General features: G+C 38.2%; 1 protein-coding gene across 2 annotated transcripts in view; it reads right to left on the bottom strand.

Annotated features, from left to right (window-relative positions):
* DENND2C (DENN domain containing 2C) overlaps positions 1–16,299 on the bottom strand; it is a 74,677-nt gene that overhangs the window by 18,630 nt on the left and 39,748 nt on the right. For both annotated transcript variants that reach the window (XM_032249668.1, XM_032249669.1), the window contains exons 5-9: positions 15,931–16,101; positions 12,428–12,524; positions 6,595–6,639; positions 3,893–4,080; positions 55–164 (exon numbers count right to left, since the gene is read on the bottom strand). In XM_032249668.1, the coding sequence (XP_032105559.1) occupies positions 55–164; positions 3,893–4,080; positions 6,595–6,639; positions 12,428–12,524; positions 15,931–16,101 (611 nt within the window). The remainder of the gene's footprint in view (positions 1–54; positions 165–3,892; positions 4,081–6,594; positions 6,640–12,427; positions 12,525–15,930; positions 16,102–16,299) is intronic.

Below are 16,299 nucleotides of genomic sequence, written 5' to 3'. Positions count from 1 at the left end.
ACTCTGATTTATTCAGTTCTAATGAATAGAAATCAGATAAATTAGCCCATTTACCTCTTGAGTTCTGAGGTTGGCACCCAGTCCTTTGAATCAGGAAAACAAAATTTTGGGATAACTTTGAGCCTCTCTTCTGTGTCTTTGGACTGCTTATAGCCATGATCATCCTGAAAAAGATAACACGATAGGCGACTATTATATTATGTAAGTGGGGAACAGAAATAAAAAACTCAGCCTAATCTCAGGAAAAAAAGGTCTCTGATAAGCCTGAGCGGTTGCTGATAAGCCTCAGCATGGTTTTGTACTGCTTAACAAAATTTAAAAATCAATTCTGGAAATCACTGAAAATGCACTGAGAACAGAGTTACTAAGAAAAAAGAATCCTATTTTTACATAGAAATGGTACCTGTGGATATCTCAGAAGCTACTGTAAGAGAGATGAGTGAAAAGTTTCCTACCAAGAGGTAAAATCTTACTGCAGGATTTACACACTAATGGGAAGCCAGTATATTTATGAACTGTGTGGCATAAGATAAAAATCCATTCTTCAATGTACTGAGAACAAAAACCTAGTCAGCTGAAGATACTTTCTAATCAATAATCAAAGAAGCTTTGAAATGGTAGATGAACGTTATTTAGAAAAGATAACGGCCAGATGCACTGGCTCGTGCTTGTAATCCCAGCACTCTGGAAGCCCATCACTTGAGCCCAGGAGTTGGAGACCACCCTAGGCAACACGGTAGAACCCCATTTCTATAAAAAATTAAAAAGTTAGCCGAGTGTGGTGGCACATGCCTGTAGTCCCAGCTACTCGGGAGGCTGAGATGTGGAAGGATCTCTTGAGCTCAGGAGGGCGAGGCTGCAGTGAGCTGTGATTGCACCATTGCACTCCAGCCTGCGTGACAGAGATAGACCTGTCTCAAAAAAAGAAAAAACTAAAGATACTGTTCTGAGAATCCACCCCATACATAATCGTTTCCTTTAGCTTATAATCTTTGCTACCTAATTGCTGGTTTGCAACTTCTTGTAAAATTTTAGCATGGCAGACCCTTTTGCATAAGTCTGGTATTGTACTTACATGACAGTCTAAATTTCAGTAAATCAGACATTTGGAAATTAGTATGACCTGTCCTATATAAAAACAAGCCCCTAAGTCTAATTACCATATCACCTTCAGATAACTAATAAAAATGACCTCTCCTTTAATTTCTTTCTTGTTGTTGTTGAGAAGGAGGTCTTGCTATGTTGCCCAGGCTGGTCTCAAACTCCTGTATGCCAGTGATTCTCCCGTCTTAGCTGCCCAACTAGCTGGGATTACAGGCATGTGCCACTGTGCCCGGCTCCTTTAATTTCTTAAAAAAAAAAAAAAAAAAAAAAAACAAACTATGTAGCCATTCTGGGTCACTTACCAGTGCTATGACATTGCACTTTCAGGCTATATTGAGGAATTTTATGCAAAATTAAACTTACTGATTTGTTTACTGTAGGGGTATTTTCCAGGACTTTTTGAAAATAAGAATCCATGTAGGAAATGTCTCTTAGATTCCAGTACAGTTGTACTTCACTAGCTTTTTTAGTGAAACATGTAATTCAGGGTTACAAACCCAAAAGTCCTACAGTGGCCAGGCAGATAACTTAAATGAGAGAAGTGGTCCAAGTAATAAGTAGGAAAGTGAGTAAACGTCCCTATTAAAGGGATGGCTCCTTACTAAGGAAAACTACGTAACTGAGAAAGCACAATGCAAAATGAAAATGTGGAGCCCCTTGTTCAAAAAGCAGAAAAAAAATAAATATAAAATATAAAACATCTTTTCTTCTGTGGGCTCTCTACCTCTAATGGAGTTTTTATTTGCTATTTAATGTCACACTCCCTTAGGCATGAGAATCCTTGGGGATGAGTGTAGACTCTCACAAGCACGCAGGTGCTGCAGTCTGCAATCTGGTGCACAACTGGCCCAGTAGGTGCTAGGTTTCCTCTCCGGGCAGCTGTGGAATTGAGACTCTTTGTTTTGACTGGGGTTTGGAAAGTTAAGCTAGGCATCTCCCCTTCCTATGGGGCCACGATTCCAACCCACAGCAGTTGAGCAACCCCCCCAAAAGTCACCCACAAGTGGCAGTACCAGCCCAGGCAGGGAAAGTTGCCCCATGCCTTGCCTGGAGATGTTGCAGGGCAATGCTGGCCTGATCCTAATCCTCCCGAAGCTTGTGCCCAGCCATGGGAGAAGGTGATAGTAGTCACTGAGTAGAGGTGGAAAGGGCACTTGCTAGGGCCCAGGGAATCAGGCAGTGGAGAACAGGACAAGAGAACCCATCCTAGAGGAGCAGCAGCAGGTGACACTATGCATGAACTCAGGCTTTAAGATCTTGGCACATGTCCAATTTTCCTATTAGACTTCATTTACAAAACACAAATTCAAAGATAAACTTATTTAGCATTTCAAGATGGTGTCTGCAGATTATGAAACTATATGCACAGGGCCCTTCTGAGTGGGGGCCTTATGTAACTATACTGGTCACCTGCTCTGAAGTCCTGCTCCTAAAATAAAGCTTCAACCCATTCCTGACACTTAGGAATGCAGACTGTGTTGGCAGTCTTTCCAGTTTCTCAGGAAAAGGCAGAAATACAGATTTGTATGTGAAATTTGATTGTTAAATGTTGGCAACAAAAATTATTGTTGTTACTTTTACACGAACACTATGCAAAGCAAAAGAAACCCAACCAGGTCTGTGGTCTTAACTGATTCACAGGCTTACTAAGCTCTGTGAAGCGGAGACTAAGAAGATCTTTTTCAGTAGTATTCCCATCATCGAATCCTGGAAAATATTAGGTATTTTAAAAATATTTGATTAAATGAATAAATAATTTGTTTTAAAATTCAGAAAGCATAATGCAAAATGAAAATGTGGAGCAATTTAAAAAGGTAGAGCAAACTAAATATTGTTAATAATAATGGCTACCAAAAATTAATACCTACCACCATTTATTGAGTGCATACTATGTGCCAGAGATGGCATTAAGCACTTTATATACATTATCTCACTAAATCCTTACTAATAATGGATAACATCATATTAAACTTTCTATATACCACTTTTCTAAATGCCTTATATAAATTAGCTCATTTAATCCTTACTACAACTCAGAGAGGTAGATACTATTTTGATTATCCCCATTTTACAAATTAGGCAACAAGAAACAACATGGTAGCTCACGACTGTAATCCCAGAATTTTGGAAGGCCAAGGTGGGTGGATCACTTGAGGTCAGGAGTTCAAGATCATCCTGGCCAACATGGTGAAACTCTGTCTCTACTAAAAATATAAAAATTAGCCGGGCGTGGTGGTACATGCCTTAAGTCCCAGCTACTCAGGAGGCTTGAACCTGGGAGGTGGAGGTTGCAGGGTTGCAGTGAGCCGAGACTGCACCACTGCACTCCAGCCCGGGCAACAGAGTGAGACTTCATCTCAAAAAGAAAAAAAAAAAAAAAGAAAAGAAAAGTAACTGCTTAAAGTCTTAGAACTAATAAGTAGCAAATGCAGAGTTTTGGCACAGAGTCCATGCTCTAAACCACTACCCTATTCTGTCACATTTATTATCCCCTCCTTAAGGATGAGAAAACAGGTTTTGTAACTTGTTAAAAATTATTGAGTGGTAGAGCCCAAAACAAAAACAAAAACAAAAACAAAACAAAAACCTCACTAGGAAAATGAGCTTGTTCTGTTTTGCTGGGTTACAGCGCACACCTAACATAAGATGTTTTCAAAGCCACCAGATCCTACCACAAGTACAGTATTGGTAAAAGATGGTTGAGATAACAAAACCAAGAGGACAGGAAATAAATGTACACAGAGACACAGGAACGTTCATGAATGCCTCTTGGCCTCCTTGTACCCACCTTGCCAGGGAATTGTTGTATGACCTGGGGAACATAGCTTATTCCTGATGGTTTCTTCTGTAGAGACACCACCACAAAAAGTTCAAACAGCTGCTGCTCCTGTAGTTCAATAAGATCCCGCTCCAAAGTCTGGTAGTGAGGATTCCTCTTGGAAGACTGTTGCAGTTGTGCTAAACGTTTATGGCGATCTGTAATGAAATCGTGGAGGGATGTTTTTCCTCTATAGCCCTACCTTCCTTCTAGCACCCAGATGTCATGACCCGCACAGGATTAATCTTCACACAGTCACTGCTGAATGAATGTTGAATGACCAGTATCTGCCACAGAGACATACCTGTTAGGGCTATGACATACTAGGGGAATAAGTGCAGACCCTCACAAGTGCACAGGGGCCTCACTCTGCTTCTGGCTAGCAATGGGACTGGCGTTCCATGTGTCAACCAATACACTATGTATGTCCCAACAAATAATCTACGCTATCTCATCTTTCATAGCACCATACCAGGACACATGGAAAATGTCATGAAAAAGTGCTAGACTGACAACAGATGCCACTGCTGGGAATGTCATGAAATAACAGGGTGGCAGGGGACAGAGATATGATAAAAGAATTGAGTCCTATAGAGGGTAAGTACAGAAAGGGGTGAGTTTGATAATTTTTTTTTTTTTTGAGATGGAGTTTCAATCTTTTTGCCCCAGCTGGAGTGCAATGGCATGATCTCAGCTCACTGCAACCTTCACCTCCCAGGTTCAAGGGATTCTTCTTCCTCAGCCTCCCTAGTAGCTGGGATTACAGGCATGTGCCACCACGCCCAGCTAATTTTGTATTTTTAGTAGAGATAGAGTTTCACCATGTTGGTCAGGCTGGTCTCGAACTCCTGACCTCAGGAGATCTGTCCCCCTCAGCCTCCCAAAGTGCTGGGATTACAGATGTGAGCCACCATGCCTGGCTGAGTTTGACAAATTAAAACAAAAATTATCCTCGCACTGAAGAAACTGTCCAGTTCCCCTCCCTCCTTGCCATATATTACTAACAATGACTATCTGCTTGTGTCAGCAAATGGTGCTACATGCAAAAGAAGAAAATGAAGTGGAAGAAGACACCCATTAGCAGACTTTTTTTCAAAAGAATAAAATTATGGAAGCATACTATTTAAACACTCATAGCAATACCACTCAAAACTGGATAGTATCTATCCTCTATTCTCATTTATCTGTAAATTTTGAGCAATCTGGAGTAGTACCCACTGAAGGAAACTGTGGACTGGCAGAAGAAATAGGCTGTATGTCCCAGTGATTTGCTTATGTGTCATTCTGAGCCACTGATAGACTTAACCTCTAATTGTCTTTTCTTTCTTTTTGATATAATGCATTCTGTCCCTAAAAAGTTATACTATAGATCAAAACATTAAGAGCATTTAAAAAAATGCTTCTGGGAGTGGCCCCCCAGAATTATCCAGCACATTCAATACTCTAGGCAAAGCTTTACTTACCCCAAAAGGTTCAGTTCAAGTCAAGAAAATTTTAGGTCCTGTTTCTCAGTAGTAACAGCACTAAATTAGTCATCTTTACACATCTAGGCTGAACCTGATGATTATTAAGTTTCACCTTCAGTCAGGCTATGGAATCAAACACCTGAAGCAATTCAGGCCAGTGGAGGGAGCACAAGACTATTAATCATAAAATTAGGGTGTCAGGCTTGGAACTGGAACTACCCTGTACTCAGCTTTAATAATTCATGTCTTCTATTTTTTCCATGCCTTAGTATGTCAGTCACTTAAATAGGAACTAGATAACTTGCTGTGATAACTAGATACCATCATCATTAGATGAAGGCTGAAGGCACCATGAAGTGCTTGGACAAATGTAGTTGGAAATGCACAGTGCATTCTATATTCTACTAGAAAGTAAACAGCACAATAATCAGGAATACGAATGCCTAGGAATAACAAATAGATGTTTCCTTTTTCTTTTTTTTTTATTTATTTTTTTTAGACGGAGTTTCGCTCTTGTTACCCAGGCTGGAGTGCAATGGCGCGATCTCGGCTCACCGCAACCTCCACCTCCTGGGTTCAGGCAATTCTCCTGCCTCAGCCTCCTGAGTAGCTGGGACTACAGGCACGCGCCACCATGCCCAGCTAATTTTTTGTAGTTTTAGTAGAGACGGGGTTTCACCATGTTGACCAGGATGGTCTTGATCTCTTGACCTCGTGATCCACCCGCCTCGGCCTCCCAAAGTGCTGGGATTACAGGCTTGAACCACCGTGCCCAGCCAATGTTTCCTTTTTCAATGTCAGAGATACCAAAGTTACTTAAATAATTACACTTGAGCGACTATAAAAAATCAGATATTTACTGCTAAGTATTCATCTCAGAGGATGATTCACACACTCTGTTTTGGCTGCTGGGAAACTACTGCATATATGTCTGGACATGCAGCTCTCTGCTGCTCCCCTAAGAATATTCCATCGAAAGAACCACACTGTTTTGCCTCGCTCCACTATGGGAGACTTTTAATGCTGTCAAAAATCTGACAGTGTACTGTTTAACTCCTCAAACCTCAATAGGTTCTGAAAATAAGGAAATCGACTACAAAATGAAACTTCACGTGGGGAAAACTATGCTTAGTCACAAAGGTAGGTGCCACTCCACCTAAACCATGATCATCACAAGAACGGGAGCAGCCCCATTGACTCACTCACTCTTTGGCAGATACTCAGCATCACTTTCGTTCCCACTGGTTTCACCTGAAAAAAGAGAAAGAGTTTCCATTTGTATTGTCCAACAGTAGGAAGTACATAAGGACGAGAACAACGTAAACCCACAGACCTGGGGACTTGGAGTAAGGAATAATAAAGCTGCTGAATCTTTCTCCAAACCACTTGGTTGTATCAGGTTAGGAGAGTTACTAAAAGAGAGTAAGAGGCTCAAAGAAGAAATTACTACATCTTCTTCCCACACCCTATTTCACTCCTCGGCTCCCCTCTCATCCCCAATTCTAGAAACTAATTGCATTTCAGACCAGTTTTAAGAAGTCTAGTTCAGAGTGGATTCTATTTCTATATTCACATACTTGTCTGTATATTCCAAATAAAGTATCAAAGGTAAACACAACAAGGGCTAAACAAAAATCTAAACACCAACCAGACTCAAAATTTAGAATAATAGGAAAACGTGGGAACTAGCAGATATTACTGTCAGTCAGTCTACCTCTTCTATGATGTCTCTAAACTACTTCTAGTCCATATTGATCTTTCCTTTACTGTGAATTCTCATAGTACTCATACTGCTTTGAACTATTCTTACTTTCCCCAATCAGATTTTAAGTATTTTGAGCATAAGGGGCTATGTTGTTTTCACAGGGGAGTGTTTTGTATAATTCTGGGCACACAGACAATACACACACACACACACACACAGCAGCTTTTAAAATAAATAAATGAATGAAACATTTCTAGATTAAGTTTGAAAAGTTAAAGCAAAATAGAAATGCAAAGAAAGGGAAAACCTTTAAATGTATCAGAAAAAATAAGGCCTAGAAGTCATAAGTGAAATTTGATTATATAAACTTGTATCTAATTTAAGAATCAGTATTAAACTCAAAAAGTGAACATAAACTTGGAAAACATTTGTAAACACATTGCGGATACAAGGCTAAGTTTCTTAATATTCAAAGAACTGTTAGAAATCAAGAAGAAAAAGCACAACAGAGAAAGGAAGAAAGGGTGAGAATAGGCAATTCATAGAAAAAGATTTATAAATTGTTGATAAACATGAAAATGCCCAAAATCATAATGAAATAAATGTAAATTAAAACAATAAAGAAGACATACATTTTCATCCGTGATATTGCCATAAAAGGCAAACCACCATGGCACATGTATACCTATGTAACAAACCTGCACATTCTACACATGTCCCCAGAACTTAAAGTATAATAAATAAATTTTTGAAAAACCACACACACACACACACACACACACACATACACACACACACACACACACACAGACACATACACAAAGAGACTTAGTAAGTAAGGTGTGATCTTGGCTCACTGCAACCTCCACCTCCCAGGTTCAAACAATTCTCGTGCCTCAGCCTCCCGAGTAGCTGGGATTGCAAGCATGAGCCACCATACCCAGCTAATTTTTGTGTTTTTATAGAGACAGGGTTTCACCATGTTGCCCAGGCTAATCTCAAACTCCTGAGCTCAAGTGATCCACTCGCCTCAGCCTCCCAAAGGGCTGGAATAACAGGTGTGAGCTGCCATGGCTGGCCACTAGCTAAATAAAATTGTTTTACATCTATGCAATGAAATGTGGATCTCTACATGTTGATACTGAAGGAGCTCTGAAATACATTAATTAAGCTTTTTTAAAAAGGAAGGCATACAAAGCCTGAATAGTGTAAGAGTATTTGTGTAGAAAATGCATTTGCATGCACTTAAAATTTTCTAGGTGTGCAAGGAGGAGGCTTGGAAAACTCTGGCCTTTCATTTTATAATAAGGAATAAGAGAACATTAAAATAAATGCTGCCTATTCTTAAGACAGGTGGGAAAGACCCATAAGAGATGTTACAGAAAAAACGCTTATTTAAATATAGCATATTACATGTGTTTTATAACTCAAAATTAACCACCATGACAAAAAGTATGGTGTGACTATAAAATATTATTCAGAGGAAGAAACAAACACTGTGAGCTCCTGGTCCTACCTATAGTCTTAGCACCAGGTACCTCTTAGAAACTTAGGAAGTGTTTGGAAAGAAAGAAAAGAAAGAAGAAAGGGAGAAAGGCAATATAGCCAGAAAAGCCCTTATAAAAGATCATTTAATTGGTTTTAATATATTTACATCTATGAGTTTTGAGGACCTATATTCTAAGACAATGATGAAGGTTAGGGGGATTATGAGCCAAGAGAAAAATCTACTGAGAACCCACAGGGATCAAAAAAATACCAGGTTGTCCTCTTTTAATATGAGACTTCAACATACAAAATTATAATGACAGAATTGAAGAAGGTGGATCAGTCATTTTGAAATCCTGAAAACTGAAAGTTAAGAAATAGTTAGGGCCAGGTGTGGTGGCTCATGCCTATAATCCCAGCACTTTGGGAGGCTGAGGAGGAAGGATCGCTTGAGCCCAGGAATTCAAGAACAGCCTGGGCAACATGGTTAAATTTTGCCTTTACAAAAAATTAAAAATTAGCTGGGTGTGGTGGGCATGAACTTGTGATCCCAGCTACTCAGGAGGCTGTGATGGGAGGATTGCTTGAACCCAGAGGCTGCAGTGAGCTGTGTTTACATCATTGCATCCCACCTCATGTGAAGAGTGAGACACTGTTTCAAAAAGAAAAAAAAAAAACTGAAGAAATATTTAGGTTGGAATATATTCAGTAAACGCTAGCATGGACTTCAGAGTAGGTGCATATCATTATCTGTTGTATTAGGCATTGTTGATATACAGACAAAAGCTTAAGGAGGAAAATGAAAATCTGAGAACTGTGATGATAAAGCTGGGAGATCCTCAGGCACAAGAGAAATTCCTCTGGTGCACTGGAAGAGTTGGTCACAGAGGTAGGTAAAGGTAAATGCTTATTTTCTTTGAGCCATGAATGAAGTGCTACAGTAGGGAGGCTGCTCCTTTTTTCTTAACTTTTGTTTTGGACAGCAGAAGTTGGCTAGAACTTGAAGGATTTTTTTCTTCTTTTCTTTTCAACATTAATAAGGTTTAAAAAAATTTTGATTAATCAGAAATTTGTCTTAGAGCCAAATTTACTAAAATGTTCCTAATTCATAAGGCATAGACATACAAATAAATTAAAGGCTTGGTAATAACCTACTGAGAAATACCTGAAGAGTGGCCAGGTGCAGTGGCTCATATCTGTAATCCCAGCACTTTGGGAGGCCAAAGTGGGCAGCTCATGAGGTCAAGAGATCAAGACCATCCTGACCAACATGGTGAACCCCATCTCTACTAAAAAAAATACAAAAATTAGCTGGGTGTGGTGTCATGCTCAGGAGGCTGAGGCAAGAGAATCGCTTGAACTCGGGAGGCAGAGGTTGCAGTGAGCCGAGATCGCGCCACTGCACATCAGCCTGGAGACAGAGTGACACTGTCTTAAAAAAAGAAAGAAAGAAAGAAAACAACACCAACAACTACAACAAAACCAAAAATAGAGATACCTGAGGAGTAGTTATGAATAGACTGCTGTTAATCTGAGAAAATGTTAATGTTTTGCAAGCACTTGTCCTGGCCCCAAAGTCATGATGATTTACATAATTTGCAATTTAAAATTTACTTCCTTATCTATAAAACAGTGAAAATACTATCTGCCACAGAATTATTTAGGAAATTAGTAATAATGCATCGGAAAAGATGCAGCACAATATCTGGCACTAGTTTTCATTTTCTATATCTAGTTTTAAATGACACACAAAAAAACCTTTGACAATACCATTGCTGAAGATAAGGAAATACATGGAGAAGAGATGGTTAAACTGCTAAAAATCAAGATTTATGAGAAAATTGACTGCTGATAATAGAAAAAGACAAGACTTTGTGGAGTCATGCTCCTTGATTCAAATCTATGCTTCCTCCTCTGTCTTAGCTTGTTTGTAAAATTATGATAGTCCCTACCTCCTAGTATTGTCATATGTTATACATGAAATAAAATATGTAGAGAAACTATTACTTCATTCCACAAATGGTAGCTACTATTAATAACAATGACCAAAAAAACAAAAATGACCGAAAGTATTTCTTCCCCAGAGAAGATTGAAACATGTTTTAGTAACTGCCTCTCAAAATATGAAAACTCACATTAAAAACAGTGACCAGTTGATTTTGATCAGCACATAGTCAGAAAGAGACTTAATATATAACTCAGAAGATTTTATTTTCAGATAATAAGTTGTTAGAATATAAAATAGATTTTTAAAGGTAATTAGGAAAATTCTGGCTGGGTTTGGTGGCGCATGCCTGTAATCCTAGCACTTTGGGAGGCCGAGGCAGGCAGATCATTTGAGATCAGGAGTTCAAGACCAGCCTGGCCAACATGGTAAAACCCCATCTCAACTAAAAATACAAAAAATTAGCTGGGTGTGGTGGCATGCGCCTGTAATCCCAGCTCCTCAGGAGGATGAGGCAGGAGAATTCCTCAAACCTGGAAGGCGGAGGTTGCAGTGAGCTGAAATCTCACCACTGCACTCCAGCCTGGGTGCCAGTATCAAAAAGAGGAAGAAAAAAAAATTTCTGTCTTTAGAAGTCCGCAAAAAGAAAAAATATTCTTTGCTATGACTTAGCTGTTGTTTCTCACTAAGGAACTTAGAAACAAAACTTGCTAAAAAAAACCCTGTCTCTATTAAACATACAAAAAATTAGCCAGGGATGGTGGTGGGTGCTTGTAATCCCAGTTGCTTGGGAGGCTGAGGCAGGAGAATCACTTGAACCAGGGAGGTGGAGGTTGCAGTGAGCTGAGATCATGCCACTGCATTCTAGCCTGGGCAACAAGAGCAAAACACCATCTCAAAAAAAAAAAACACAAAAAAAAAACCAGAAAAAAAAGACATACCCGAGACTGGGAAGAAAAAGAGGTTTAATTGGACATACCATTCCCCATGGCTGGGGACCAAAGGCACTTCTTACATGGTGGCAGCAAGAGAAAAACAGAAGCAAAAGTGGAAACCCCTGATAAACCCATCAGCTCTTGTGAGACTTATTCACCATCATGATTCAATTACCTCCTACTGGGTCCCTCCCACAACACGTGTGAATTCTTGGAGATACAATTCAAGTTGAGATTTGGGTGGGAGCACAGTCAAACCATATCCCCAAGCAACCAAATTAAGAATCTTGCATAAGTTTTTAAGAAAGTTCTAATGATTTATTATGAATGTTGAAAATTTCTTAATTAACAATGTAAGTTTTATCTAGGCATCTGAAGGATAAAACTTAGTAAATGATTACAAGTTGAGTACCACATATCTTCAGTCTATACATGACTAATGCTTTCACATTCACCACAAAAAAAGTCTATACTGATAAATGATTATAAATCAAAGTAGGACTACAAAATAGTGATTCAGTCTTTCTATGAAAATTAGTCTCATTGGTTTATGATTATTTTTTCATTTATTTATTCATCCAATAGTTATTGCTTGGCATAGAATTAAATAAAATGGATTTGAGAAACAATCCTTATCTTTTTTATTTATATATATATAAATATTTTATTGCACTTTAGGTTCTGAGGTTCATGTGAAGAACACGCAGGATTGTTACACAGGTACATACATGGCAATGTGGTTTGCTGCCTCCATCCCCATCACCTATATCTGGCATTACTCTCCATGTTATCCCTCCCCAACTTCCCACCCCCTGCTGTCCCTTATCTTAAAGAAGTTTATATTTAAGTGGGATAACAGGAAAGTAAACAGAAAATTTTATTACATATCAAACATTAAGTTATATGGTGATTCTCCTCTCATACCCTGACAGCTACAGGATAGCTGGAACAGAACACAATTCTTACCCTTTGTTGGAGGTACTTCCTTTCCTGTGTAAGAATGTAACTTCACCCTCTTCTTCCCTCTTTTAGATTCAAATATGTCATCTATTTTCAATACAAGCTGAAAAAAGGATCAGAAAAATACAAATTAAAACCAACACCCACAAGTTTCACAGTTTGATGACATTAATCTATTAGGGATTCTTATTCAGAGAAAAGACCTATTTTATAAATAGAAACCTTTACCTTTTTGAATTTTGGATTTAAAATGATGATCTTTAATTAGATGATATGTTGTTCTAATATCAAGTCCACATAACATGGGGAAGGAAAGTGGGAAAGGATATCGGATGAACCCAGCACAGGCTTTTAGATTCCTTGTCACTCCACGTCACAACCTGCAGGAAATGTGGCTATTGCACTCTGTATAGTGATCAAGCCTTTACTATTAAACTCAAGTTTTCACTTGCCTGGAGTAGGAAGTAGAACACTTATTTATCTGAAAGGCAGGGTGAGGCATAGTTATTTTTCCTCCCAGAAATTCTTCCCAAGGAGTGGATAAACATACTTAGAAAGCTTTTGTCAAAGGGAATATTCTCTTTGCTACTGGGAGTACTAACATTACAATTTGTTTTAGAAACATGTCGTAAAAATAGGAGACCCAAATATACTCAAACACAAAAACTACGTTTTTCTTCCACTCATCAACCTATTTCTCAAGGAAGTAAAATCCAGACCATTTATTTTTAAATTGTTATATAATTGCTTCTCTCCATTTCATAAGTAGTTCGCGTTAGAAATTTTTCTTTGCTGCTGGGATAGATGTGTGTGTGTGCGAGAGAGAGAGACAGGAGACACACAGAATGCGGTAAAAAAAGAGGAAAGATTCAGAGCTGATCAACAGGTACTTTTAAAAGGAGGAACTGATTAGTTTTTCTATGAATACTTTTTTTTTTCCTTAAAATTCCAAGCTTAAGTATCAATCCTGATTTAACATACTTAATGCCTAGAATCACAATTGTTAGGAACATTGTGTATGATAACATCCAATAAAGTTGAGAAAAATGCTCTTGTGTTCTCTTTTGTCCTTGTTTCTCTAGCCATCCTGGCAATCGACAGGCAGTGAATCAGTCCAGTATAAACCACCATCCCCTGCCAACCTCCGCACCCCCCTAAAAAAAACATGCAAGAAACATGTGCTTTCAATACACAGATAATTACCACATTTTTGGATGAGCTTGTGCTCTTAGAGATTTTTATCGCTGCAATTCAAGTGAAAAATTGCCAATATTTTTAAATAGTATCATTACAAAAAACAAATAAGAGAATCCAAAATTTAAAAGTATTAAGGGCTATAGGAAAGATATTTGGGAATAAATATATATTTTGGGTACATAATGACCCAAAATAGCATAATTATTAATTTGCATTTGAAAAGTAGAATCAAAAGTATATTCGATATATAAATATAAAGGAAAGATAACTTCTAAAAAGCGACCAGGCTGTAAAAAAATATATATATATATGAAGTAAAGTGATAAATTTAAATTTCTGTCATGAGCTAGGAAGAAGAGCCATCTAGTTGCAAGAAATACTGTAGAATATTCTTCCTAAGAAATGATGGATGTGCTGTACACATAAAACAAACAATAAAGGCAGTAGGAAATGTACTCTAGCAAGCAATCCCACACAGCTTCCACAGCAGGGAAGGAAAGAAAGGGTGGGGAAGAGGCATATGGACTAGATCAGTGAGTTGAAACTGTGAAGCAGTTTCCCTTCCAGGGATATCTGGAGGCATCAAAAGGGAAATAAATGAAAACTGACTTTCTTATGGAATGTTGTTCCAGAAAATATTCCAAAGCCAAAATTTGTATTGCATAAGGGACCCAAAAAGATTTAATCCAAGTTGAGTCACAGGTAGAAATGCTGTCATGGCATCTTCCTGCCTGACAATTAAGAATTCATAATCATTTTTTTTCTCCCTACTTCTCTAAAATCCTTCAGAAAAATATTAGAAAAAGAAAAGTTAGAGCATATCACCTATAATCAGATAGAGAACAAGCTTCAAGTACTTGAGATCCATAATACATAAAATACTAAGGCATGAAATTCAAAGCACTGTAAAGCCTCACTAAACTCTATAATCCATAATAAGAACCACATCTTAAATGCAATCCTTTCAGGTGTTTGCATTCTTCTCCCTATGAACACACAATTTGTTGTTTCTGGGCCACGTGGGAGGCTGCTTTGTTGTGCCAACATGATCTACCTGAGGAAAGAGTTACTGCAAGATGCCTGGCAGTTCTTTATACCACTGTTTTTAAAATATTCCTCACCATACAGAGAAAAATAAACGGTTATTATTATTATTACTATTATTTTCACTGAGTGAGGTCAGTTTAGCTTTTAAAAACCTCAATGTCTTTAACTTTTCACATAGTAAAGAGGAAGGGGCACAAACAGATCAGAAGAATTAAACTGTGGAATAGAATATTCCCCAAGGAACAAATCAACAGTTACTAAACCAAGAAAGAGATGTGATTTTTGTTTAATGTTAAAATCAGGTACAAAAAAATCAAGTACATGTTAAATGAATATATATAACTAAGTCAGATAGGATTAAAGAAAGGAATAATATTTAAGTGATCTGATTTCTTCATTACAGTAGAGTATCTACATAGCATTTTGTCAATCCTGAAAACACCCTGCATTACAGAAGAACAAAGCAGCAAAGGAAGTTAAAACTTTTTTCATATAATTTCTTAAGTGTTTCTACTAAAAGAAAATATACTCAGGTACAGTGGCTCACACCTGTAATCCCAGAACTCTGGGAGGCCAAGGCAAAAGGATCACTTGAGGCCAGGATTCACGACCAGCCTGGGCAATATAGTGAGACTGTCTCTACAAAATAAGTAAATAAATGAGAAAAAAAGAGAGAGAGAGAAGTATGTCTGTCTGCACGTAATCTCAATTTCTTCATTTTGGTTGCAGTGTTTCTAGCAGAGATGATGTACAGACTTTCTATTCCCAAGTAATAGTACACAATTTCTATTCCCAAGTAATAGTTATGTTTGTTTTTTCTCTTTGGAAAATTTTGCCCCAAATAAATGGCATATATTTTTCATTACTGAAAATCTGTAAACTAAAGCACAAAACTGAAATCACTTTGGCAATTATATGAATGAGTGAATCAGAACAACACTGAAGCCATCCTGAGAGAACACTCTTTTATATAAGATTCTGGTGCTTCCTTGAAATAGGCAGACGATTGTATTAAGAGCTAAGGTAACTGAAGTGAAGTCCTCCATCTAAATCAATTTTACAAATCCATAAAGAAACTCTGGCAAAAGCCATTCATGCACTTTTCTAGCAAGAGCAAAAATTTTAAATGTAACACTGCCTTCCAAGTCTTCTAATCCCAGTAGAACAGTTCTAACCTATTATTCATTTCGGTCTGAAGCTTACTTATTCTCATTCATGGAAATGCTGAAGTAAGAGTCAGAGAATGAAAGCACTGGAATCTTTACCCTTGGAAGATTTTTCCTTTTTCTGTTTGCAACTTCTCCAGCTCGGAAAAGCTTCCATTCAGTTAAAGTGACAGGCAAAGTAGTATCTTTTGTGAGCTTTGACCGCAAATAAGCTTGTGAGTTCTTTACTTCCATAGTCTTCCGGTGAAAAAATAGAGGTTTGGGAGGGAGCTAAAACAGAAGAAGATATACTGGTAAGATCACCTAGTTTTGTTGCTGTTGTTTGTTTGTTTGAGATGGGGTCTCGTTCACTGCCCAGGCTGGAATGCAGTAGCACGATCACAGCTCACTGCAGCCTCGACCTCCAGCTCAAGTGATTCCCCCCACCTCAGCCCCTTGAGCAGCTGGAAATACAGGCCTGTGTCACCA

The sequence above is a fragment of the Sapajus apella genome, unplaced genomic scaffold (genome assembly GCF_009761245.1).
Source record: "Sapajus apella isolate SASKATOON/1434 unplaced genomic scaffold, GSC_monkey_1.0 scaffold69, whole genome shotgun sequence".
Classification (NCBI taxonomy): domain Eukaryota; kingdom Metazoa; phylum Chordata; class Mammalia; order Primates; family Cebidae; genus Sapajus; species Sapajus apella.
The sequence above is the reverse complement of the archived record's forward strand: the minus strand, read 5'-3'. Positions and strand labels throughout refer to the sequence as shown.